At 47.5% G+C, this 27103-nt stretch overlaps 2 protein-coding genes and 1 pseudogene across 2 annotated transcripts; 2 read left to right on the top strand and 1 right to left on the bottom strand.

Annotated features, from left to right (window-relative positions):
- Positions 1-906: 906 nt before the first annotated feature.
- GABRQ (gamma-aminobutyric acid type A receptor subunit theta) lies at positions 907-26661 on the bottom strand. Its single transcript, XM_027053430.2, has 9 exons — positions 26259-26661; positions 23998-24086; positions 12448-12515; positions 10505-10725; positions 8690-8772; positions 8083-8220; positions 7394-7546; positions 5610-5860; positions 907-4975 (listed from the first exon to the last, which is right to left on the bottom strand). Exons 1-9 carry the CDS (start codon positions 26405-26407, stop codon positions 3995-3997), a joined length of 2133 nt encoding a protein of 710 aa, XP_026909231.1. The 5' UTR covers positions 26408-26661; the 3' UTR covers positions 907-3994.
- LOC113597426 (uncharacterized) lies at positions 6707-6871 on the top strand (annotated as a pseudogene).
- On the top strand, positions 17698-20918 carry LOC128311472 (uncharacterized). The gene is given in 2 exon segments (XM_053201837.1): positions 17698-20257; positions 20259-20918. Coding segments are annotated over 2 exon segments (2349 nt in total). The 5' UTR covers positions 17698-18223; the 3' UTR covers positions 20574-20918.
- Positions 26662-27103: the final 442 nt, after the last annotated feature.

Below are 27103 nucleotides of genomic sequence, written 5' to 3'. Positions count from 1 at the left end.
ATTCTAGAGGGAAAGTTAATGGGATAGCCCATGTGAGGAAAAGGAAGGAAAGCTGTGCAGAAAAGTGAAGTGAGGGTTGCTCCATCCCAAACTCAACAAGACCCTTCCCTCTGCTCAAGCTGTGAATTATCTTACCATAAGCACTCTCTGATTGGCTGGGGCTGAGAACGGCTCTGTGGGCTGAACCCTAGTAGTTCTAGTATCTAGCCCTGCTAGATACTCTGCACTTCAGAGTTACTTGGTGTGGGGTGAGGAGTGGGAGGGGATTTAGGCAGCTGGCTGAGGATAGGGCTCTACAATGACACTGACGACAGAACACACATAGAAGACAACAAGGGGAGATCTGGCAATTTTCAGGCTAAAATGACCAAGTCCATGAAAAACTCAGAAGGTTCAAGTTTCTGCAAAGGTGTCATTGCCAAACCTCCACCTCACCTTGACAACCTCACACAGTGTGAGTTGCAGTAGAGTTCAACTGCTCTCATTGCAGCACATTAGGGCAAGATGTTCTTTTTTTATTTTATTTATTTATTTTTGGGAGAGAGAGAGACAGCGTGAGCAAGGGAGGGGCAGAGAGGGAGACCCAGAATCCGAAGCATGTTCCAGGCTCTGAGCTGTCAGCACAGAACCCGACACGGGGCTCGAACTCACAAACTGCGAGATTGTGACCTGAGCCGAAGTTGGTCGCTCAACCGACTGAGCCACCCAGGTGCTCCCAAGATGTTCATTTTAAGGTATAAATATTTTATCTAGCTATGTGGATCTACAGACATATTTACAACTGGCCTCTATGCCCTTCGTCTGTGCTCTGAAGCCTTCCTATGCATTGCTGCCAGACCAATCTTCAAACCCACTTTCTGGTCCCCACTGCTCCAGTCTTTCTGTATGACATCACCCCAGATAAGCCACTCACTTCCTACAGGGCTCGATGGTCCTCTAGGATCCTGGAAACCCAAATTCAAATCAACCAACCAATGTTTAGGCTCCAGGAAGCAAGACTTTCAATAGCCATGATGGGAGCTTCAGATTTGGGGTCATTGCTCTCCTCCCAACCTGTATCTTTCTGTGAGAGGTGTCCAAAAAGAAAGAGGCAATCTTAGATATTCCATTGGCAACTTTTTTGTTTTTAGCTGTTATCTATGTGTGTGTGTGTATATGTGCACGCGTGTGCATGCACATGAATGAGGGTAATCATGTGTGGTTGTGCATGTGAATATATATGTAGCTATATGTGAGTGTGCATGTCTCTGTGTATATATCCATTTAGTGCTGAGGGTGAGTATCCATGTATGCATGACTGTCTATGTCTCTGTGGGTGTGTATGTGTAGGAGGCTATATTTGTATGTTGTGTGTATAGAAAATAAGAGACATGGCAAGCTGGACCGATCTAGACAGTCAGTCCCTGGGGCTCCCTTTGTACCTCTCTCCTTGGCCAATCCTCTCACCCCTATAACAATCTCTTTTCCTGGAGTGGGTAGGAGGAGGGATTTCTGGACTCCAAATCCAAGGCTGTCCAAAGATGCAGGATGGGTTATTACAGTGCCCCTAAAGGGACCACTCCTACTGGCCATGCCTGCAGGCCTTTCCCAAGCACCTTTAGTTCTCTGCATCCAGTGCTACAGCTGATCCCCTGGGATATGTCTTCACATCACCCACCTGCTTTTGGCTGTCTTCAGCCCCCACACATGTTGGGCGTACAATGTGATTGCAATAAGGGAATAAGTTATAAAGGCTATATACAACTCCCTCTCCAGTTCTTTAGCTGTCCCCATCCATTGTCCACATATTTCTGTTCTTAATGCATCTTCAAGGAGCCCCCCTCAATCTCTGTCTTTGTTATGCAAACATTCGTTTCAGGACAAAGCAAAATGCTCTGCACTCCCAGCTTATCTCACATTTGAGCACTTCCTACCTCAAGGCACTAAACTGTCACTTCCTGGGACTACATTCACTTCTCCTATGTCTGCTGTCCAGGCGACAGCACAGATGGGTGGGGGGAGGAGGAGAAGAATGGATGGGGGCCGGGAGACACTGCTCCCTGGAACAAGGAATTGGAACGAAACAGTTAACCAGCCTGGCCAAATAAGGCCCCCCACATATGTGGAGGCCAAAGGAATTATGGTGGTTCCAGAAGAGCCACCAACAGGAAATAAATATGCTTTCAGGTGTATTTCCTTTCACACTCATTCAAATCAGATAAAGTAACATAGGTATGCACATATGCTGTCATATACACACAGCACATACCCATGTGTGTACACACAAGCACACACACTCTTTCCTAGGGGTATGCACACACATACACGCATCCACATGTTGTTATATATACACTCTTATACACATCAATATAGATTTACACTGATATACATAGAGCTGTACAGCTTCTCAAATGGTTGTATGTGCACACAAAATTGTTTTCATGCACACATACACTCAGCTATACACAGAAACACAAACACAGAAACACAGTTAAAAGGGTAGGTGGCTGAGGGGCTACGGAAGAGGCTGCCTGAGGAGGAAGGAGAAACACAGGCTGAGTGCTTGGCAAATCTTGTTCCCTGTGGCCTCTATTCATGAGGTGGAGCTGCTAAGAAAGTTGGAGTGCAGGCTACTTTCTATTTCCCTTAGGAGCCCCACTGGGTGAGCAGTGCTCATGTTCCATGTGCTCAGTTCACACTCATTGGCTGGTCACTGGCCACTTCCAGCAGAGATGTTCCAGGTGCTATCAAATGAGGTCTGGTGCCTGGCAGATAAGCAGAACCTGATGGAGCACCCCCATTTGTAAAGGGGCAAGGAGAAAGGGGAACACTTCAGTTGAGAGAGTTAAAAGGACAAGAAGAAGGAAGAGCAAGTGGAGTGGATCTACCACTCACTGGCTGCATGTCCTCAAGCATGATACATAAGCTCCACTTGTTCCCCTTGGAACACTGAAGACAATGTGCTTTGCCTTCCTGCCTCACTGGGCTCCTGTGAGGGTGTGACACTGTGATGGGTCAGTGAGCTTGTTGACACTTGCTGTGCACTAGACAAATAAGATTACTATATAGAGATTCACGACAATTGTTCATTTGCTGTTCTAGACCAGAGGATGAAATAGCAAGCCAGAAATGTCCTGACCCTAGTCTTCATTTATCAAGTGCTTTCTCTGTAACTAGTGATCACGTCAGCATCTGACCTAGGTGTACTCAGGCTGTGTTGTCAAGCGCTATGAAGCAGAATATAGACAAGAGAAGTTCCAATCCCTCCAAAGATGCTAGTTACATCTGGGTAATCTCCAAGTTGACCTCATCACCCCCTGTAAGCTCCTCCTGGAAACATGATCTCTCACTCTGACATCTCACTCAGTACCCCTACCTACTCATATTCCACTCCCAACCTCATGCCACAATGCCACACTCAAAATACAACAGAAAAAATAGTGGGGAAGAGGCACTTTCAAAGTTTCCCAAGTTCCCTAGTGCCATCCCCTTGCACTTTAAAGCCATGGCTAGCCCTTCCCCTGTGTACCTCTGTTCAACCCAGCTTGACTTTGTCCTGTAAAACCTTAATCAGGGGGTGAGCAAGACCATAATCCCTAGGAGGGAAAAACAGAAGAAAAAAAGTAATGAAAAAGAAAATTCAACACCTCGGGGGGACAGAAAAACCCCTAGAAATGTTTATGCATAGGGCTTGGATGCTTCCTCCATCCCCCCCAACCTGGCTCTGTCCTCTGAACATTTCTAGGGGCTTTTCTGTGCTTAATAGATGGTAGAAGTCTTTGGAAAGGTGATAGTCTTCTAGCAGAAAAGGGAAATCAGTGTGCTATTTACCTCCAACTCCTCCTCAATACCTTTCCTTCCAGTCAGAACGCATCCTTTCCAACCACTCACCACCTCATGTTTACAAAGAGAAAGGTAGAACTGATTCAACTGCCCAAATAACCACAAAGTAAAATGAACAAAGAAAAGAAGGCAGAGTAGAATCAAGTGGAACCATGAAAAGAGCACTATGGGACTAATTGAGATGATACACCCAGTAAACAATGTTGAACACCACAAAGGCAAGAGGGAAGAGGATCCGGGACCACCTGTCGACCTTAGGGACATAGTCAGGGTGAAAGAGCTTGGAGGACAACCCTTCACTGAAGGAGCACCCAGGACTCGGGGGGCAACTGTCATCAGACTCTGAGTTACTATCCTTGCCTTGGTCAAAGCCCATGAAATCATCAACATTAAGGCTCCAGGTGCTGTCAAGATCACACTCGAGTTGCTTCTCAAGGTCAAGGTAGCCGCTCTCAACTTTGATGTCATCAGGCAAGCTACGGATCTCATCAAGGTTGCTACGGATCTCATTAAGGTTGCTACGGATCTCATCAAGGCTATAGCTTGCCTCTTGCACACACCTGTGGCTGTGGAGAAGCAGATGCCTCCCACTAGGGCCACAGCCACGACTCTCATCTGAGCTCGAGTTCTCTTCAGGGTCTTCTGGGTCATGGGTCTCAGCATGGCCATGAGCCTCCACACGGTTGCGGATTTCAGTAGGAATAACACTGTCATCAATCTCAAAACCATTAAAGCGAACGCCATAGCTGTGCAGGGCCTGCTCTGAGGTGGAGGGGAGATCGCTCAGGCTTTCTCTAGAGGCCATCCAGGCCTGCTCTGAGAGAGAAGATAGTGAGCTGAGGCTTTCTGAGGTGGCCAGTGGGGCCTGCTCTGGGATGGAGGTCAAAGAGCTGAGGCTTTCGAGGCTTGCCAGACAGGCCTGTACTGGTGTGGAGAAAGGAGAGCCACTTTCATCTTCTATGCTAACCTGGTCATCCTTTAAGGAGATAGTAGGTAGACTTACAAAGTCAGTAGGTTCACATCCTACATGAATAAGCACTGGTGGTGGGGAGGGAGGAGGGAGAGGACTTTCCTCAACAGCAATTGCAATGTGATTGTTGATCTCTTCCACTGACAGAACCATCTCTTCCTGGGATCTCCGGCGTGCAAGGGGCTGAGGAACAAGACCAAAAGTCTGTTAGCATGTAAGGGAAATCCATGGTGGCTGCCAAGCCTGTGTCTCCCTGAGGCAGCTGCTCCCTCTGGAGTGCTGTGTGGTGGATGGAGGCAAGGGCTCCTCAGGCAATGTGGCTGGGCTCCCTGTGAAGGAGGGGGTACTGCTGGACATTAATGTACTGCCAGCAACAAAAGTCTCAGCATGGCTTTGGGAACTGAAAGAGCAAAGGAAGGAGCGGTAGACCAACACCTCTGCTGCCTATCTTTTCCTTTCAGCCTGCCTGTGTTCCTCTTCCCTCTGGTTCCATCACCTGCCCTTGGAAAGTATGCTAAGTGGACTGGATTTGAAGTCAAAAGGTCTGGGAAAATCTAGTTCTGCCACTTACTGCTTTGTGACTTTAGGACAATGATTTGACCTGTAAAGGAGTGATGATAAATTGTTCTATTTGTTATCTGGTGTGTGTGTGTGTGTGTGTGTGTTTGAGCACACACACACACACACACACACACACATGTGCTGTGTGAGGCTAAAAGGAGCTAAGAAATGTGAAAGGGTCAAGTGCTAAACTTAGGTTTTAATATGTGCCCAATTCCTAATCAGGGAAAGCTGATTGTCAGTCAAAAAGCCAAACCTGCAGCATCAATTCTTGGTAGCGGTAGCGGGCCATGACTCTTCGGGCTCTCCTGTGTCGCCTGAGTCTGCGCCGGGATCCACCTCGGCTGTAGAAAAGATAGTTGATGTAGACATATTCCAGCAAGGACAGGAACACGAAGAAGAAGCATACGACCATGTAGATGTCAATGGCCTTAATACAGGAAATTTGGGGGAGTTTATCCCGCAGATGTGAGTTGATGGCATTCAGGATGAGCATTGAAGTCAGACCTGTAAAGAACATGGCAGGGTTAGGATCCTCAGGTGGCTGAAGTTCTTGGCAAGCCATCAGGTCCACATCCCACAGGAAGGGAGCAACGATCATCTCTGGGATAAGGAGGACTCTCAGCAAAATGCCTTCAACTCCCTAGGCCTGGGGACTTTGCTCAAGTGCTCTCTTTGCTCCTCCCTGCCCCCCCAGCTTTACACCCAGTCATGCTTTGATGATTCAGTGACTTCTCATTGTTCTTAGGGTCAAGTCCAAAATCTCCAGCCATGGTTTCACAGTGACTTACATCTCCAATCTCTTTTGCCTTCCGACACATGGGCTTTCCTTTAGATCACATCCCTCAGAAAGGTTTGTGAGCCCTTAAAATATTACACAAATGTTAAAGGCTTAGTCCAACATGTGCTCCTAAAGAAGGAGGCCGAGGAGTCTGCCCCAAAGATGGTGATGGAAAACCAGACCTGGATGTGGGGCACACTGGGACCAGATAAACTTGGGAGCTGATCTCTTAGGCCCCTCCTTGGTACTGCTCAAAACCCTCTTGTTTTCCCCATTGCTTGGACATGAAGTTCTAACTGCTAAAATTGGGATCTCAAGGTCTTTCCAATTCAACCCTCCTGTCTTTCTGCTATTCTCCCTATTTCCCCAGCTCTTGCCCCAGGCCCTCTGTGATCTAGTCCCCTCTTAGGGCCCCTGTGCCTTTTAATAGCAATTTCCTGTTTTAGTGAATGACAAGTCTTATGCCTCTGCCTCCCACAAATCTTGAAAACCCAGTTTGAGCAACATTTTCTTGGTGTAGTTTTAGACAACAAGATCTGGGTCATTTCCTCCTCTAGAATCTCCTAGCATCTGTTGCTTCTCGGCCTTTTGGCTAAGATCAAGTGTAGAATCTCCTAGCATCTATCTTAGCATTCCATTAGACACTCATTGAGGGCAAGCTTCTCTGGAAGTCCTCTGATGCCTAGTAGGACATTTTGCTATGTTGCTCAATCTATGTTTATTGTATTAAATTTCTACACATCTTTAAAAAATTTTTTTTAATGTTTATTTTTGAGAGAGAGAGAGAGACAGAGTGCAAGTGGGGGAGGGGCAGAGAGATACAGAATCTGAAGCAGGCTCTAAGCTTTGAGCTGTCAGCACAGAGCCCGATGTGGGGCTCCAACTCACAGACTGTGAGATCATGACCTGAGCCGAAGTCAGACGCTTAACCGATTGAGCCACCCAGGCACCCCTGCTGTATTACATTTCTGATCTAAATTTATGACCTGTTCATTTATGTATCCAGCAAATAATGAATTCTAATACTTTGGGCCCAACATATCAAGATCCTATCCCTGTTGTTTTTTCACACTTGTCTCCAACATCAGTGTCTCTGCTAGGGATTGGCTGAGGACCTGTATAAATGCCTGTTGGGCAGGCACCATATTGCTTCCTTGCCTGTGCAGTCACATACCACTCCAGGTATTCCTTTCTTATTGTCAACTTTTTTTCTGAGCAAGATGATCCAAGTTCCTCCTCGGGATGAGGACAGGACCTACCAACTGTCACCCTGGCTGCAGAGGATTCATAGTTCATCCAAAACGATATCCAAGAGACAACAGTGGTGAGAACAGTAGGCCAATAGATCTGTACAAGGTAGCTGGTGACTTCCCTCTGGACCAGGAACCTCAGTATCAGACGTACATAGGAACCTGGCAAGGAGACATACTGGTATTAGGGTGGCAGGGCTGAGGGGAATTTCAGGGTGAAGTACAGGATGGAGGAGGGGAAGCTGATGGGCAGTTCAGCCTCTAATATTCCAGCCTGGGCAGTTTGTAGATCTGACCCTATTTGCTGCCTTAAGGCCAGTGACAGTGGCATGTAAGTAGGCCCATATGGCATAGTGAGTCTGTTCTCTCCTCCTTCCTTCCTCACTTGCTTCATGTCAACTGGAGTTTTGAAATGGGAGATACAGGATATTTCAAAGCTGCAAACAGATGGAGGGGGAGAGGCTGGCTTTAAGAGGAGGCCTATTTTTATCAGCAAAAGCATGAACCTTTTATACCTGTAGAGTGTCAAACCCAGCCAAGTGCTTCCACATCCATTTCCTCATTTTGAAGGGGGTTTTGGAAGGTGTACAGAGCCAGAAGGAAATAGGTCAGGAGTGCATAGGTCAAAGGCAGAGAGATGTCCAGGAGTTTACCAGGGTACAAAAGAGAGAAGAAATAGGAGAGAATATCAGACCCACCTGTGTAGAAGAACACCTCTTTGCTAGCCATTGTTTTCCCCAGGAAGCTGAACTGAGGAATGTGCAGCTTCTCAGTCCCCTGGATGGCATTCCCATTGCCTTCCCAGTATAATACAATGTCTTCAACCGTGTAGCCATCTGGGAGAGGGAAAGAAGCAGGTCGGTCTGAGAAAGCAGGCATAGGCAGATTTTACACCAGAGCAGTCTGTGGAACCCAAAGAATGGTTGGAACCTGCACATTTGGGGCACCTTTGCGGTTTGCTGAGTCTGAGCACAGAAGAGGGGGGAACTTGGAAAGGGAATTCTCACTTTGGAATTTCTCAGCCAGGAAAGAAAGCAAACAGATGTGCTCCTGCACACTAGCTTGTACACAACTTCCCAATAGCAAGGTACAATTTCCTCATGGGACTATTTATACATTAAAGTCCACCTTCTCCCAGATACTCTGTATATACCTCTGTCTGTCTGTCTGTCTACTGAGGAGAGAGAGAATGGGGAGGGATGGAGTAGGGGAAATATGCTATCCCTCTCACTCTCTACTCTGCTTTTGGTTTCTGGATAACCATAACCCCAAGTAGAAATGAGGGGCCTTGGAGGACATACGTACAGCTCTCTACTTCCAGCTTGCAGGTCTGCTTGTCCAGGGGGAATTTTTGCAGATTTAGGGAACAAGCTGCTGTGGTGGTAAGTCTGCAAAGGAAAAGCAGAAGGAAGGGAAAAGCGAATCAAGTTCAGGCAAAGAACCATTCCTGAGAAGGCTGCAGGGGTGTGCAGGAGAGAGGTACTCCAAGTGCTGACCCACCTAACATCTTCCCATACTGCCTACACTAGAACTGGGTTCTCCTCTCCCTCCAGTGTTTCTTTCCTTCTTTTTCCTCTTCCTTTCCTTCCTTTCTCTCTAGAGGAAAGCTAAGTTGCACTTGTGGAGGGAGGAGAGAGGGAATGTATATGCCAACAAGTCTGGCAGGGCTTAAAGAACAGGTGTGTGGCATGTCAGGAAGTCTCAGGACATCAGAATGGGAAGGGCTCTTGAGGAAACTGGATGGAGAGACAGAAAGTGGAGTTTCTTGCTGAAGAAGGAGCAAGGCTACATTGGAGCAGCTGATGTGCCAGATCCCATGTGGAGTGCCCGTATGTGTTGTGCAGGCATGGATGTGAGCTGTAGCCCAGGCCCACCTTTGGCTAGGAGAGGTGCTCCCATAGCACTCTCATCTCTGCATATCTGCCTAAGTACATGGACCACTGGAGCTGAGCAAATTGCCAGTAGTAGGTATAAATGGGTAGGAGGTATTAACATATCTAAGGTGGGTCATGCAGTGTTGGGCAGGGGCTTCAAGTTGCCAGGTGGTGCGTCTGTGGGAGGAATCTGAGGAAGGATCTTGGAGGAGCTAGGGAAGTGGGAGGAATGGCCTGTGGGAAAGAGGATAATTACAAACGTTCTCTGCAGCCTCCGCTGGGAGGCTGTCCCCTATCCGTTATCCTGCCCTTCCCAGCTGCTAATCCCAGTGTAGTCCCTTTCAACCCTTTAAGCAATTTCCATTTTGTACACTGGGTAGAGATGTGTGTGTGTTTCTCCTTTCTATGAATCCTCCATGCAGCGTTTATCAGCTGAGGACCGCTTTTAATGAAACAGGTATGACCAGTCATCTGTTCCTTGTAAGTTTTGTTGTTCTTTAACTCTAGCACCTTGGGCCATGGAGAAAGAAGGGAGAAACAAAGAGATAGAACAGGAGCACCCAAGAGAAAGAGAGACTCAGAGACAGGGGCTGAACCCTGGCACAACTACCTTTTGGAAAAATTTTCTGAGCTACATTTATCTCTTATGCCCGTCTTAAGTGATAGTTTATAAGAGATGATGCTGTGGGGAGAGCCTTGGTGACCATATACTGTGCTATAAATAAGCCAGTGAGGATTTCCAGCATGTGCATATCCTATGTGTACAGAGCCATGGACAATAGACATATATTGCACACCATGGGCTCCCCTGCATGATGCAAATATGACCAATGGCAGAGATTGGTCCCCTTCCCTCATTACATATGGGCTTCAGCATTCATTTGTCTCCCTCCCTCACTGCATGGAAGAGAAAAGAAACAAAGATAAATAACAGAATGTATAGAACGCTAAAGTGGAGGGAGAGCTCTTTGAGTTGAGGTAATCAAGGAGGATTTCTTGACAAAGAGAGCATTTAAGTTAGGGATTAAAAGATGGGCAAGGTGTGGGGACAGGACAGCCAAGGATGGTTGTGGAAAGCTCTGAAGGTTTCACTTTGACTACTGGGTAGGATGAGTGAGGGGGCAGCACAAGACAGATGTGGAAAGCCGTGGGCTCCTTTGTGTGTCTCTTACAGTGTGTTTATGGGATACTCATTTGGAAGAAGGAAGCCTGTGAGGATGGTCCTCAAGTGCCTGGGGAAACTCACCGGATGCCATACCGCACTGTTCCATCTGGATGAAGCTGAAACACACGATTTTCCACAGTCACATCATGCACAAAAGCATCCTTGCTATTTAAAAAGTAGCAGTCAGGGACCCACAACTTCTCTAGCATCCGATAGTCCAGGGTCAAGTTCAGGTTGGTTTCATAGTATGCTAAACGTGGATCTTTCCAGGTCTGATGAAAAAACATTGTGATCGTATAGTCCTGGGGAGAGAAAGGTGAATCCCAGCTGTAAGTGAGGTTGTCCTCCTCTCCATCCTCACAGTGTGTGTGTGTGCATGAAGGTGTATGAAATATATCACAAATGTAGATGAGTACTAAAATATGTAAGAATGTTAAATGTTAAAAATGAACTTCAAAAAAAAAGAATAACTGAAATTCATGTAATTAAAATCCAGGTTAAGAAATGAAACATTACCAATAACTTTAAGTTTCAATGTGTTCCTTCTAGAACATATTTCCCACACCTACCTCCCAGCAGTATCCATTATCTTAGATCTTAATGATAATAGTTCTGTTGCTGTTTGTTAGAATTCTGTTGTCTATGTGTCTATTTCTAGGAAACATTGCTTGGACCCATTTAAAAAAAATTTTTTTTCCAAATGGAATTACACTGTATGGTATTATATTTGTGAGATTCATTAAAGTTGATGTCTGTTAATAAAATTTGTTCATACGAATATACTACATATACACCACTGTGTGAACACATGATACATACCCAAATCAACATGAAATAAGAATTATGAAGTGAAAGTTCAAGTTTACACCCACACTGAGGACAGATGAGATTTCTCAATGCTCCTGCCTGGCCAGCTCCTGCCTGGTATGGTCTGACTTTTGACTTTTGCCAATCTGGTGGGTATGTGATGGATTCTTGCTCTGGTCTTAGTTTGCATTTCACTGACTAATAATAAAGTCAAGTATGTTTTCACATATTTGCTAGTTGGTTTTCTCACAAATTTTCTAATCATTTTTTCTTTTTTAAATGTTGATTTATTTTTGAGAGAGAGAGAGGAGAGAGAGAGAGAGAAAGAACACACACGTGAGCGGGGGAGGGACAGAGAGAGAGAGGGGACAGAGATGGGGAGAGATGTGCAACTCAAACCCATGAACCAGGAATGGTGGCCTGAGCTGAATCAGGTGCTCAACCAACTGAGCCACCCAGGCACTCCTCTAGTCATTTTTCTATCATTTTCAAAATATTCTTATTAATTCACAGGAATTATGTATACTTTCAATATCAGTTCTTTGTGTTGCAGATATCTCAGTCCACTCTGACTTATCCTTTTACACTTGTTATACTGGTTTTGTCTGTTTCGCAAAACAGAAATTCCAGAAGTTTTGGCTAGATAGAATTTAAAATAGTTGAAATTACCAGTATTTATTTTTATGGTTTTATGCTTTCTGCTTTCTATGTCTTTTTATTTATTTTTTTTTAAAGGGCTGTGTAACTTTTTTAAAAAAAAACTTTATTTTTGAGAGAGAGAGCATGTGTGAGCAGGGGAGGGGCAAAGAGAGAGGAGACAGAGAATCCCAAGCACTGTGCTATAAGCACAGACTCAGATGCAGGGCTCAAACTCAGAAACTGCAATATCATGACCTGAGCTGACATCAAGAACTGGGCGCTCAACTGACTGAGCCACCCAGGGGCCCCTCTATGTCTTTTTAAACAAGTCCTACCACAAAGACACAAACACAGTATTCTATATTATCTTTTAAAAACTTCATAAGCCTTTCGCTATTAGGTCTATAATCCATTTGGGTTTATTTATTTTTTGTTCCAGTGGCTATAGTTTACAAAACCTACCATGTTCATCTATGTGGGCTCTGTTGTGAGTCAGAACAATTGGAGTTGGCTTATGACTCTGCTCCTTGCCACATGTCCCTTGTCCCCAGGCCCATGGCTGAAGGTGACACACTTACCATAGTCATTTCTGAGATCTGTTCAATACTGGAGACATAGATAGATACTCCCACAGGCACAGGGGCACCTACAAATGGGAAGACACTATTACATGCAGGGTATGATAAAGCATGCACTCAGGAGCAAGACTGCCTGGGTTTGGACCCCATCTTGACACTTACTAGCTGTGTGACCCTGAATAAGTTTCCTAACCTCCATACTGTTTTCCAGAGTGGCTGATGTTCCTCAAAAAGTTACAAATAGAACTGCCCTATGATCCAGCAACTGCACTACTAGGTATTTACCCAAAGAATACAAAAATACTAATTTGAAGGGATATATGTGCCTCAATGTCTACAGCAGCATTATCTGTAGTAGCCAAACTATGGAAACATCCCAAGTGTCCACTGACTGATAAATGGATAAAGAAGATACAGTATACATACACACCCAAATGTATATATAGGTGCTAAGTCACTTTCTCAAGGCACTGATAGGTTTTTATATCTTAACGTATTTGTCAGAGTTCTTCACTGATGACCCACTTTTTACAGAGGCAAGTATGATGCCAGAATAAATTTTCATATATATATATGAATTGCCATATTAAATGAGATTGTTTATAAAACATAACCACACACACACACACACACGCGTGCGCATGCACACACACACACACACACACACAGGAATATTACTCAGCCATAAAAAAACGAATGAAATCTTGCCATTTTCAATAACATGGATGGAGCTAGAGTACTATGCTAAGCAAAATAAGTCAGTCACAGAAAGACAAATACCATATGATTTCACCCATATGCGGAATTTAAGAAACAAATGAGCAAAGGGAAAAAAGAGGAATAGAGGAAAACCAAGAAACAGTCTCTTAACTCTAGAGAACACAGTGATGATTACCAGAGAGGAGGGGGAAAATAGGTGATGGAGACTATGGAGTGCACTTGTTGAGATGAGCACTGGGTGATGTATAGAAATGTTGAATCACTAGATTGTACACCTGAAACTAATATTACACTGTATGTTAACTATACTGGGATTTAAATAAAAATTACCAAAAAAAAGGTTACCTAATCTCTCTGAGTGCAAGTTTCCTCATGGGTAAAATAGGGATAATGATAGCACTGATCTCATAATTAACACGAGCTAAGCTCTTACAGCTGGGCCTCGCCCATGATATGATGAAGGGAAGGGGTCATGGTAAGATAAAGAGAAAATACGGAGATGAAGCACTCTTTTTCCAAATGGTTTTCTGATAAAAATTCAAGAGCAATGAGCCCAAAAACAGAGCTAAGATTTGTGGTGTGTATGAACATATTTGTGTGAGTGCATGTGAGTGTGTCCATATGTGAGTTAGTATGTGTCTTTGTGTTAATGAATGTGTGAGTTGTGCACATGAGTGTATGTGAGCATATTCACATACATGAGCAAATCTGTAATTGTGTTCACGTGCAGGTGACTATGCCAGTGTATATACACGAGAGTGTTGAGGATGTCTGCCTGTAAGCCATTTGTGTGCTTAAGTGTGTTGTGTGTCAGTAAATGTGTGTTCATATGCAAATGAATTTGAATGTGTGTTTGAGTGTGCAACTATGAGTGAGTGAATGTGTGACTGTATGAGTGTATGTGAGCTTGTTAATGTGCAAGGGAATGTGTGAACATAGGTGTATTTGTGAACTTACTTGTGTGTGTAAATGTGTGAGTATATGTATGTGAGCATGTCCATGCCTATAAGTGAATTTGTGTGTTCATGTGTGAGTGAATGCATGAGCATGTCTGTATGCTTGTATATGCTGCATGTAAGTAAGTGTGTAAGCACATGCAAGCATGTAGGCAGGTTGATGTGTGGGAGTGTATGAATGTGCTCATGTGCAAGTGAATGTGTGAACATGTATATATTTGTGTGTGTGAGCAAATTTCTATGTTCATATATGTTAGCATGTTAATGTATGAGTACATTCATGTGTGTGAGTGAATTGGTGTTTTCATGTATATGAGCATGTTTGTGTGTGAGTAAATGTGTGAACATGTACATGAGTGGATGTGACCATGTCTGCATGTATAAATATTGAAATATTCAAGTGTTTTGTGGGAGTAAATGTGTGAGTATGTCTATAAATATGAGTGCATTCATATGTAAGTGTGGGTGAATGTGTGAGTCTATGTGTGTTTGTGAGGTAGCAAATATGTGAACGTGTATGTATTGAAGTGTATTGTGTGGGAGTAAACATGTGGGTTGTCTGAGTCTGTTCACATGTGAATGTATTTGTATTTATATGTGAATGTAATGTATTCATAAGCATGTCCATGTGTGAGTAAATGCATGCTCATGTTTGTGTGTTAAAGTTGTGTTTACATGAGTGTATGTGAATGTTTGTGTGTTGGATGGATGTGTCTGTGTGTATGAATATGCTCATGTGTCAGTCTGTGTGTGGGCATGTTAAGTGCATGTGTGAGGGAATGTGTAATTGAATGTGTTTGTGTGAGTGAATGTTTAGGAAGGTAAGTGAACTTCTGAGTGTGTGACTGTATGTGTCTGTGTCATTGTGCATGAGCATGCTTGTTGTGTAATATGTGAGTTGTTTGCATATGTGACCTTATTTGTATGCAAGTTTTAAGTGTGATTAGTGATCACACTTATATTCTCACACTCATCATACTTATACATGTGGGGATATGAGTCTATGTAAGCACATTTATGTGCTTGAGTGGATGTGTGAGCATGTTTGTGTGTGATTGAATATGAGCATACATGAGTGTCCTGGTGTGTAATTGAATGTGTGACCATGCTGATGTGCAAGTGAATCCATGAACATATTCACATATGTTAGTGTGTCATTGTGCAGGTATAAGTGAATGTGTGAATATATCTGTGCATGTGGATATGGATGTGCCTTAATGTGTGAGCCTGTTTGTGTGAATTGGTAAATATGTGAGCATGTTCATGTGTATAAGCACCTCATGTGTGGGTGAATGCATGAGCCTGTTTGCATGCAATCATGTTAATGTGCATGTGTACGCACGTGCACATCAGTGTATGCAAGCATTTTTTGTATGTGGACGAATAAGAGTTATTTATGTGTATGGATGAATATGTGAACATGTTAATGTGTGTATGTCCATGTGTGTGAATATCCAAGCATGTGTGTGTGTGCATGTTTCTATGTGTGTGAGTGAATTTGGCAGTGTCTGTACATGGGAGCATGTTTGTATGCAAGTATGAGTGAATGTGGGAGCAGAGGCATATGAATTTATGTGTGTGAATAGATTTTTGAGTGTGTTTGTGAGAATATGTTCATGTGTGTACGTGAATGTGTAAGCATGTTTTGTATGTACACAGATGTGTGCACACGTGTAAATATGTGAGTGCAGGTAAGCATGTATACTGAACTTATGAGTGAATGAACTTGTGAGTTTATTCCTGTGAGTGCATGTGTGAGGATGTCTGTGTATGTTGATATGTGTGTTTCAATGTGTGTCTGTATGAGTGTATTTCTGCCTCCTGCTTTCTTTTTTGGGCCTAGGTGTTAGCACTGCCCATTCAAATGTGATAATGGATGTGAAAATATGTAGTAAACTATAAAGTGCTGTGGAAAAACACTTTTTGCTGTTTCCTATTGGCTCAAAGCTGTCTTCACCTGGCTCCACAGCTAAGCCATTATTCTATATGTATTACACCGCACTGCTGCTATGGGTACATGTGTGACACTTGCAATTTACCTGCTGGCTTCACTGCAGGCTGATGACCCAGAAGCTGAGCAGAAAAGAGGGAAAAGGCTTATCTTATCCCAATGCTTCAGTGACCTGGGATTGGGCATCAGCATATGAATGGCAGCTGAGAAGTAAATGGGCCTTTCTGAGAGGCCACAGCCCAGACTCCAGAATTTAGGGCTATTGTGAATGATCCCCAGCACTGTATGTAGTGATAGAGGTCTCTAGAAATGTAGTTCTTTATTATAGGTTGTCAGGCTCCTTACATGCCTTTAGAGAGTGGAAAGTGTGTTAAGCAGGCAACTAGTCCTAGAGGGGCCATCCATCCCCTGACACCTCACTCTTGGGTCAGGCTTCTCATCTTACACCATTTTGTGCCAATCAGGCAGCCCCATCCCTTCCAGTGGAATTCTGGGGGACCTGAACCCTAAAGGGCCAAGACATAGTCCTGTGCAAGGGTCAACTGGGAGCTGAAATGTAGTCCATAAGTCCTGGCCTGGGGATGTAGCCTGGAGGAAGGAAACCTGGAACTGTTTTCTAATTTACTCACCTAGAGGGGACACCTTATGAGAGATTAGCCAAGGTATCCCATGGAGGGAAACAAAAAGTTTCCAGATAAGGTGTGTAAATGCTATCTCTGTGGTGATGGCCTCAGCTCCATATTCCTTCCTGATGGGCTCAGGAAGGCAGAGAGGGGTTAACCACTTCCTCCCTCTTGGAAATTTTGCTACCCCAAGTCCTTGTCCTCCCTAGCAGCCATCAGAATACCGGAGGAAAAGCAGATAAATGGAAGAATGATGAAGATGTCCCACTCATTCCTTCACTCTGTGCCTACATTGTGCCAGGTGAGGAACTAGGTGAAGTCCTCAGGGACCTGCCTTTTGCAATACTGTAGAATCCCACTTCTCTTGCCCAGAAAGAAGCAGCTTTGTTAACTTCCCCTGGCTCTTCCTTCTCCTCCTCCTCTCAAGGAAGTAATAAGGCTCCCACAGCCTCATTACTGACCCACTGAACCTGACCACAGTTAGGTGAGGCCTCTGCATGTGGGGGGTGTGTATGTGTGTGTGTCTGTCCTTGAATCTCTGTATCACTTCAGACACAGAGGGGAATTTGATTCTGTGTCTAGTGGGAAGCATTACAGGGAGTCCTGGGTTACCGCAAAGGTGAAACCCTGGACCCAGTGTCTCATTGATTGGCAACCCCCTCCCTACCCTATATAACAGTTCCAGACTGAGCCTGTAGTGCCTTCTTCTCTCTAAATTCTAGAAGGTCCTGCATTGTCCTTGCTCTCCCACCTTCATCTACTGTTTGGTCAAATCAAGGACCCATCTTTCCTCATACACCCCAGGTGTACGTGCCTATAAAGCTTATGAAAGGGCGGGCCTACGCCAGCCGACTCCATCTTGTTCTGTGTCCTTCACCTTGACCACACCTCCTCCCCTTGAGTAACCCCCCCCCTCACCTGCCTAACAGGACTCGACCCTTCCCCAGGACCCTTCCCCAGCCAATCGGCTGAGGCCATAGCCATTACCTCACCAACTGCCCCCAGGCCCCAATAAAACCTTTGTCCTTTTGAAACTCGCTCTCTTTCCCTGGTATCTCACTGCTGCGTCGGTGCAGGTAGGGGATTGAGCTCGAGCTAGCTCGAATAAAGGCTCTTTGCTTTTGCATCGGACTCGGCTCCCTAGTGGTCTTTGGGGATCACGAATTCTGGGCATAACATTTGGGGGCTCGGCCCGGGATCCCCAAGAACCCCGAGGGACCCCGACCCGGAGAGCCTGACTGGCCACGGTTAGTGTCTGTTTGTTCTGTCTTTTCTGTGTGAGCTCATTTCTGGAATTCTGGTAGTGCCCGACGCGGTCTAAGTGTACGCACTGGAGGACCACGGGCCGGGAGTTTCGGAAGACGTTCCGATTCTCCCTTCTGGAGGGACGTGGAATCCCCTCAAAGGTCTGAGACGAGGCGGGTCGCTCCCGCTGGTCGGCGTGAGGCCGTCGTCTTTGGAGGGACGTGGAATCCCCTCATCGGTTTTGGAGGGACGTGGAATCCCCTCATCGGTTTTGGAGGGACATGGAATCCCCTCAAAGGTCTAAGCTAGCTTGCAGTTTTGCTTCCATGGAGTTGGAAGACTTTCTAGGGGCCCTCTGTTTGTCTGTTTTTGTGTTTCTCTGTTTTGTTCTGTGGACTTGCTGGACGGACGTTATGGGACAGACTCAGACTACTCCTCTAAGTATTATGATTGATCACTTTAAGGATGTGAGGGGAAGAGCTAACAACCTCAGTGTGGAAGTCCGAAAGGGTCGGTTGCAGTTTTTTTGTTCCAGCGAGTGGCCAACTTTCAATGTCGGATGGCCACCCGAGGGGACCTTCGACCTCCCTACCATCCACCGAGTCAGGAGTATCGTCTCTCAGCCTAAGGCGGGCCATCTTGATCAGCTCCCTTACATTATCACTTGGCAGGACCTTGTAGAAGACCCACCCTCTTGGCTTAAGCCCTTCCTAACCCTGCTCCCTCCGGAGCCAAAACCCATTCTTGCTTTGCAGGAGACAGAGAAGAGGAAAAGTCTTACCCAGCCTTCAGCACCCCTCTACCCTGTCCTACAGGGGGGTACTGAAGAAGAATTAATTTTTCCTCCCCTGTATAACCCCTCTAGGATGCCGGAAGAACACCATCCTCCCCCTCGGGGGGAGGCAGACGCTGTTCCGAGAGCGGGAGGCGGAAACGCTCCAGGGGGAAGCCCGCCCTTTACCAGACAAAGGGCTCAGAGGGGGCAATCCGCCTCCGCCGCCGACTCCACTATTCTGCCCCTGCGAGCCACCGGACCCCCAGACGCGGAGGGGAATCAGCCCCATCACTATTGGCCTTTCGCCACTAGTGACCTCTACAATTGGAAAGCTCAGAATCCTAAGTTTTCCGAGAAACCGGCAGGGCTTATTGATTTATTAGACTCTGTTCTTTTTACCCATCAGCCCACGTGGGATGATTGCCAGCAGCTTTTACAGGTCCTGTTCACGACTGAAGAAAGAGAAAGAATCCTCAGTGGGGCCCGAAAACTAGTTCCAGGCGCAGACAGGAATCCCACCACCAACCAGGCTCAGATAGATGCCTCCTTCCCCTTAACTCGGCCCCAGTGGGATTTCAACACGGCAGAAGGTAAGGAGAGGCTCCGGGTCTACCGCCAGACTCTAATGGGGGGTCTCCGAATGGCTGCTAGAAAGCCAACCAATTTGGCCAAGGTAGGAAATGTACAACAGGGAAAAGATGAATCTCCGGCTGCCTTTTTAGAACGGATCATGGAGGCATTCCGTACCTACACCCCCATGGATCCAGAGGCTCCGGAAAGCAAGGCAGCTGTTCTCATGGCCTTTGTAAACCAATCGGCCATAGACATTAGGAAAAAATTACAGAAAATAGATAGACTAGGAGAAAAAAGTCTGCAGGACTTACTGGTGGTAGCCGAAAAGGTGTATAATAACCGGGAGCCTCCTGAGGACAAGCAGGCTCGCGCCATGGCGGCTGCCAGCAGTAAGCAGACTCGAGACCTGGCCAGAATACTACTAGCTATCACTGCTGACTTCCCCGAGGAACGAGACCGCCGTCTCCGGCAGCTGGCAGACGACACAAGAAAAGGTAAAAGCACCAAGGTGGGGAAGCAGAGGCTGCAGAAGGATCAGTGCGCATACTGCAAGGAGATAGGGCATTGGGCCCGAGATTATCCAAAAAGAGCTGGCGGGAAGGGAAGCAAAACTGATCGAGTAAAAGTCCTAGAGCTGGATGAACTAAGTGATTAGGGGAGTCAGGGTTCGGACCCTCTCCCCGAACCCAGGGTAACTCTTAAAGTGGAGGGGACCCCTATTGACTTCCTTGTCAACACCGGAGCACAACATTCGGTCCTCCGCACCCCACAAGGAAAACTAGCCAGCAAGAAGTCCTGGGTACAAGGGGCAACTGGTATGAGCCAGTATTCATGGACTACCCGAAGAACAGTCGATTTGGGAACGGGCCGGGTATCCCACTCCTTTATGGTAATACCAGAACGCCCCTACCCGCTGTTAGGACGGGACTTACTGACCAAGATTGGAGCTCAGATAACTTTCAGACAAGGGGGGGCCTCAGGTCACCGATGGCAAGGGCCACCCCATCCAGGTCCTGACCATGAAACTGGAGGATGAATACCTCCTCCACCAGGAGGCGCTCCCGAGAGAGGATAATATAGACAGATGGCTACGAGAATTCCCCTCGGTTTGGGCAGAGACAGGGGGGATGGGACTAGCCGCTCACAGGAACCCAGTCCTGGTAGAGCTCAAGCCAGGAGAGAGTCCGGTAAGGATCAAACAATACCCCATGTCTCAGGAGGCCGGGAAGGGGATCCAGCCACACATCCGGAGACTACGAAGCCTAGGGGTACTAGTTCCTTGACAGTCTGCCTGGAACACGCCCTTACTGCCGGTCAAAAAGCCTCACACAAATGACTACCGACCGGTACAAGACCTCCGGGAAGTAAATAAGAGGGTCGTGGACATACACCCAACTGTTCCCAACCCATATACTCTCTTGAGCTCCTTGGCGCCCTCCAGGGTCTGGTATACTGTACTAGATTTAAAGGACGCCTTCTTCAGTCTGCCGCTGGCACCCCAGAGCCAACCCTTGTTCGCCTTTGAGTGGCATGATCCGGAGGAGGGCTCCAGTGGGCAACTCACCTGGACACGGCTACCTCAGGGATTCAAAAATTCACCCACCATCTTCGACGAGGCTCTACACGAGGACCTGGTATTTACAGACACCTTCTCTGGCTGGGTGGAGGCCTACCCAACCAAGCATGAAACGGCTCAGACGGTGGCTAAGAAGCTACTAGAAGACATCTTACTCAGGTATGGTTTTCCTGCCATGGTAGGATCAGACAAGGGACCAGCTTTTATCTCGCAGGTAACACAGGCAGTAGCCAAGGCGGTGGGGGCAAACTGGAAATTACATTGTGCTTATAGGCCCCAGAGCTCAGGACAGGTAGAAAGAATGAATAGAACCCTAAAAGAGACCCTTACCAAATTAACCATGGAGACTGGCGGGGACTGGGTGACTCTCCTACCGTACGCCCTTTACCGGGTTAGAAACACTCTTACACTCTGGGTTTTACTCCCTATGAGATCATGTTTGGCAGGCCACCCCCTGTTATTCCCAGCCTTCGAGCTGAATTTATTGCTGAGTTTAAAGATCAAGAACTTTTTCTTTCCTTGAGCGGGCTCCAGAGGGCGCACGAGGACATTTGACCGCACCTCCGTGCCATCTACGAGGCTGGCCCGATCCCGACACCTCATCAGTACAGGCCAGGAGACTGGGTCTACATCAAGAGGCACCACCGAGAGACCCTCGAGCCGCGCTGGAAGGGACCCTACATCGTGGTGTTGACAACCCCCACCGCTCTCAAGGTAGACGGCATCGCGACCTGGGTCCATCACACCCACGCTCAGCCAGCGGACCCCTCCTCGATCCGGAAGGACGTTGTCACGCGATGGGCCATCAGTCGGGACCAACACAACCCGCTCAAGCTCAAGCTACAGCGCATTTGACCTACCTAATATTGGTAACTCTGTTAACTCTGCTTGTCATTGCTCATGCTGCCGGGAGTCCCCACACCCCCCAAAACATCACCTGGCAGATCATAGACACCAGCTCGGGGACAATACTTAATCAGACGTCCCAGAGCCACCCCAGGGACACTTGGTTCCCAGAACTTTGCGTAAACCTCCAAACTCTGTTCCCCTTGTCACCATAAATGCAGCCGGTCCCATGATTGGGTCCCTAAGCTACATGACAAGGGGGGAATGAAAGGGCGGGCCTACTCCAGCCGACTCCATCTTGTTCTGTGTCCTTCACCTTGACCACACCTCCTCCCCTTGAGTAACCCCCCCCCTCACCTGCCTAACAGGAGTCGACCCTTCCCCAGCCAATCGGCTGAGGCCATAGCCATTACCTCACCACCTGCCCCCAGGCCCCAATAAAACCTTTGTCCTTTTGAAACTCGCTCTCTTTCCCTGGTATCTCACTGCTGCGTCGGTGCAGGTAGGGGATTGAGCTCGAGCTAGCTCGAATAAAGGCTCTTTGCTTTTGCATCGGACTCGGCTCCCTAGTGGTCTTTGGGGATCACGAATTCTGGGCATAACACTTAGTGTACTCAGGTTAGGAATCAGGTGTAAACAAATTTGAGTTAGCTCAAAAGACACTGGTGCGGTGCCTTGGAGAGACTGGACCAGCCACACCAGATAATCCCCAGAGGGTGGTCCTTGCCCCGGCTCCCTCCCCCTGATGCTGGATGCTTGCAGGGATGGCAATCTGAAACAGTGGGAAGGGTGTGCTTGGTGTACATGAATGGCTGTTGGGTAGCCTTTGCTGAGAAACACGAAAATGAGGAAAGGAGAAAGTGTAGTAGCTACTCCCTTGACAGCCACCAGCGCTTGGTGCAGCTGTTCAAAAACCAGTGTCACTCAAGAGTGCTGGCTGTGCTCTAGCATCTGAATGTCCACACTGAAAGAGCCTGACTTCTGCCCTCTCCACTCCAGCTTTCTAATGCCCAGTGCACACTCACCTTACTTAGATCCAGGACTGCACCTTCTGTCCTGAGACTCAGAGGGAGCAACACAGCAAAAGCAACACCAGTTAAATGTCCCACTTCCAAAGCCTGGGGCCTTGGTTTTCCAGGTGGCTTTCCCAGCAAATCACAGCACCCCCAGAATTCTGTTACTGGTCTACTACAATGTACACTTCCTAGCTGTGGGCCCTTCAGAGTGGAGGCATTGTGTTTTTGGAAGACTTCTATTCATATGTACAAATGTGAATCATTAGCATTCATTAACCCCTTAGAGTAGGTGTCTAGGTCTACCACCTGCAGGAAGTGGAGGGCTTTCTTCCACTCAGCCACTCTGATTTTTAGCTTTCTGTTTCCTTTGAGCTGAAATGTGACTAACTCTTATTTACTGACTAACTCCCCTTCCTTTTGTCTGTCCTTGGTCTAGGTTTCTCGGGTGGTCCCTGGAGAATGCTACTCCTTTTCTGTGGGGTTGGACTAGAATGCCTGTCCCCTAAAGCTGTGTGATTGAGCCCAGTCACCCTTTCCAAGGGTGGGGGCTAGGCAGGAATTAGAGGAGAAACTTATATATTGGCTTTGTGTTTCAGTTCCCTTGTCATTTCTCATCTTTGTGCTTGAGGTCTGAGTGCGAGGCTAAGGGTTATATTTGGCAGTTAAATAAAGCCATCAAAACTCTGAGAGGTGATCAGGCTGGATTTATAAAGATCACACCGACTTGAATGTGTTGAATGAAAATGAACTTGGTGGAAGCTAAAGGCTTTGGTAAGGGGTGGCAGAGGTGGAAGTGCCTGGGACCCCGGTGGGTAAAGTAAACTAGACAGAGAAGACCATGACCTTAGTTTTGAACTAGCTGAATGGGGCAACTGTCCAAAGTGCAAAGAATGTGTGCTCAAGTAGAAGAATGTGTGCCCTCCCCACGAATGTAGCAGAAAACTCTAGTGCACAGTCCATTTCTTAGTTACTGCTTCTCCAGCCACACCCGGGAGTGCACTTCAGGCTGTTATAAGGGAAGGGGCAGAAAGGCCCCTTGCATAAGAAGGCAGAGAAGTGGAAGAGCAGAGCAGAAGGCCTGGGTGTTGGGGCCCTGAAAGTGCTCAGCTGAAGGTCTCCCACAGTCAGGAATGTGGGGTCTGGAGAGGCAAAAGTGTTGAGCCTGGGGAGTGCCAATGGGCAGCAGTACTGAGTGGAGCTGTCTTGTTGCATCCATCTCAGCTCTATTCCATGTCACACAAAGGCTTCTAGTATCTGGTTGTGTCTTACCTCCAAAATTTGGCCTCAGACGGACATCATATCTCGACAGCACCCTGTCCAAAATCTTGTGAACCACAGCTTCATTTGCACAATTTTTGCTGAAACAGAGAAATCATCAGTAAATGCTGGTCATCAGTAAATGCCACATTGCTTCTCAGAGGACAAACAGCAAAGAGCACCCCAGATGTCAACTTGTCAGGGCCTTCTTTTCTCCTGTACACATGCAGACATGTACAGTCATACATGTACACGTTTCTCCCCACTCCTCTCCCTCCCTAGAGTGAGTCAGCCAGAAGCGCAGCAGTGACGCAGACTCCTCTTTTCCCCCTCCCCCCCTTCCGCTTTTATCCAGAGAATGGGGCACAAAGACTGGATACTTGTTACCAGGCAAGATTGGGGAGGAGCAGGGCATGACTAGAGGAGACAGTAGGGGAGGCAGAGAAGGGAGGGAATGGGCAAGTTCCGGACCTGGGATAAACACATTACTTCAGCCCCTTAAGAAGGCCCACCTTGCCATCAGCCTGGATGAAGCTTTCCAGGTTGGTGAAAGTCCTTCCAGGGGCACCTGACTGGCTCAGGAAAGGTCATATTGCACCCTCAGTGACCCCTCTGAGCCTCAGCGACATTTCCCCTACCTGGGCTAGGACCAGGCATTTTGTGGTTACATCTATGTAAATCTTGTGTTTATACAACTCTGTTTTTAAGACTTGATATATGGCACATGACAGAGGGAGAGAGAGAGAGAGGGAGGGAGAGAAAGAGAGAGACAGAGAGAGAGAACTCTGCTCATGTAGCAGAGATTTAAGACCCTCACCCAACCAAACTGTTTAGATTTTGGGGGTTCAAGGGCTGTCCTCCAAAAGACATGTATTCTGAGAGCAGACATCTCTATAGCTAAGCATATGCTTCCAGCCTAGACGTGTTTTGAGTGAGCCCATGTTAAGTGGATCCAGCTCAGCCTTGCAGACAGCTGGCCTTTCTAGAAGTCTCTGAGGTTCATCTGATTCACCTACACCTTCAGTAGGGCTCTTTCCAGAAAAGGGGTTTGTGAATGAGACTAGGCCCTGGGCTTCACTACAATTTTTAGGATCTCTGACACATCCACCAGGGAACGTCAGCCCCTGCAAATCTGTGTGTGTGTGTGTGTGCGCGCACGCGCATACATGTGGACGTGTGTGTGTGTGTGTGTGTGTGTGAGAGAGAGAGAGAGAGAGAGAGAGAGAGAGTTCACTAGCGCAGTCTGGTATGTTGGGTTGAGGACACTGCAGGGCTGTCTGCTGGAACCTTGCCCAACTATCCCCCCCACCTTTTTTTCTGAATACATGTTCATTTCTGGTTTGTCATTAAAAAAAATCATTTCTAATCATCTTTAATTACAGAATTTCATTTTGCATTACTCCAAAGTGTACACATGCATTATTCCCGAATTAAAGCAATGCATTCCCGCCTGTTTAGTCCCACACATTACCCATATGCCAGAGCGCAGGATCCATGGCCACTGCAAACACACATTTCTGTGTGATCTACATGTAAAGACTGACTGTTTAATATCTCTTCAGATATTTGCAGACCCAAACAAACTTGAAATCAAACAGAAAAAAAAAACAAAAAACAAACCCTGAATCTTCAAATGTTTTCACAGGACTAAGTACAAAAGCACACCCATCTCAGGCCACACAGGCTTATACGGTTACGCAGCTACTGATCCCACTGTCTGGGCTCCGATGAGGTTGAGTCAATAATTTCTATCTGCAGCATTGGAAAAGGTCCCTCACCGTTCAACACACATACAAACACACGCACGCGCCTCAGGGAACAGATTAAAATCCGGACTCAAACAGGTGTCTGTACTGTCTATGTTTTGTGAGTTGTCCATCACCCTGTACTGCTCCCCCTCCCAGTCCCCAGGTGCCAGTGGAAATGACTCGGAAAACCTGCCCAGTGCCTTAGTCCCGAGGGTGGATGGCAGACCCTGGGTTGAGGGCATGGTTTCCCCCCCCCCCCCTCCTCCGCCCGTGGCTGCAGTTAGGGCACACACGGGGCTCTGTCAGGCGCCACGGTAACAGGTGGGCTGAAGCACAGAGCTCTATCTCTACCGGTCGCCCCCACTTCCATCCCATCTCCCTCCAGGGACCGGACGGGCAGGACCCGCGCGCCATGACTCGGCAGCGAGCTGGGTTCAAGATACCCCAGCCCGCTCCGTCCAAGAGGCCCGAGGTGGCCCGCCGGTCCCTGTCTCCGCCATGCCCAGGCTGGCGGCACCCGCTTACCAGTCGAAGAGGTTCAAGATGACTTCGGGCACAGTGGGGGAGAGCTCGAAGTGGAATTTTGGGGTGGGACTGGGGTCGTTGCCCTCCGCGAGCCAGGTCCTGATGAGTAGCAGGAACACGGTGACTCGCAGCATCCCTCTCATACCCATGACCGCGCAGCTCGGGGCTGGAAGGCGCGAGAGACGGCAGTTCACAGCTGGGGAAAGGGACGGGGTGGAGGCAGTGCGGGGCCAGAGGGAGCTGGGGGTCGCTAGGAGTCTCTAAGGAGACAGTAGCGAGTGTATGGGAAGCAAGGAGCGCGGGGGTTGAGCGAGAGCCCAGAGCCCAGGAGGAGCAGCCCCCAACAGCTCTGCTCGACGCAGCAGCCCCGGGAAGCAACCCGCCGCTGCGAAGTGCGCTCCGTCTGCAACCGCTCCTGGTTGCGACTGGACTCCGAGCCTGGATTCCAGCTGGCTCCGCCCACTCCGACGGCAACACTGACCGAACCAATCCAGTGGGGGCCTGTATCCGCACAAAAAGGCGCGCGCTGACGCCTCCGCCCTCACCCCGCGCGCAGCCCGGCCCCCCCCGCCCCTTCAGGCCTCTGCAGTTGTCCCCCGGCCAGCTTCAGACACAGACAGGGGCGGGGCCAGGCCGGGAGAGGAGGACGGGATCCGGCTGCTGGGAACGGGACACAGATCCTTGACTTTGGGCACCCAGTGGGTCTTGCTCTTCCTATCTGCAAAAATGCAAAGTGTACGTTTCTTTTGGAATAGCGTGTACTCAGAGTTTGTTTGTAGTTGTTGTTTTTGCTGTTTTTTTGCGGTGGCTGGAGTGAGGTGATTTGAATGCCTTGACTGAATTTG

This window comes from Acinonyx jubatus, chromosome X (assembly GCF_027475565.1).
Source record: "Acinonyx jubatus isolate Ajub_Pintada_27869175 chromosome X, VMU_Ajub_asm_v1.0, whole genome shotgun sequence".
NCBI lineage: Eukaryota > Metazoa > Chordata > Mammalia > Carnivora > Felidae > Acinonyx > Acinonyx jubatus.
Note: the sequence above shows the minus strand (reverse complement) of the source record. Positions and strands in the feature narration are given on the sequence as shown.

What these genes read in the sequence shown, in the direction of transcription:
- GABRQ (XM_027053430.2), bottom strand. Translation starts at nt 26,407, where the DNA reads ATGGGTATGAGAGGGATGCTGCGAGTCACCGTGTTCCTGCTACTCATC. An exon ending in AGATCTCAGAAATGACTATG is followed by an intron (nt 10,726 to 12,447) that starts GTAAGTGTGTCA and finishes TTCTCTCCCCAG; the next exon opens with GACTATACGATCACAATGTT. An exon ending in ACCAAGAATTGATGCTGCAG is followed by an intron (nt 4,976 to 5,609) that starts GTTTGGCTTTTT and finishes CTTGTTCCTCAG; the next exon opens with CCCCTTGCACGCCGGAGATC.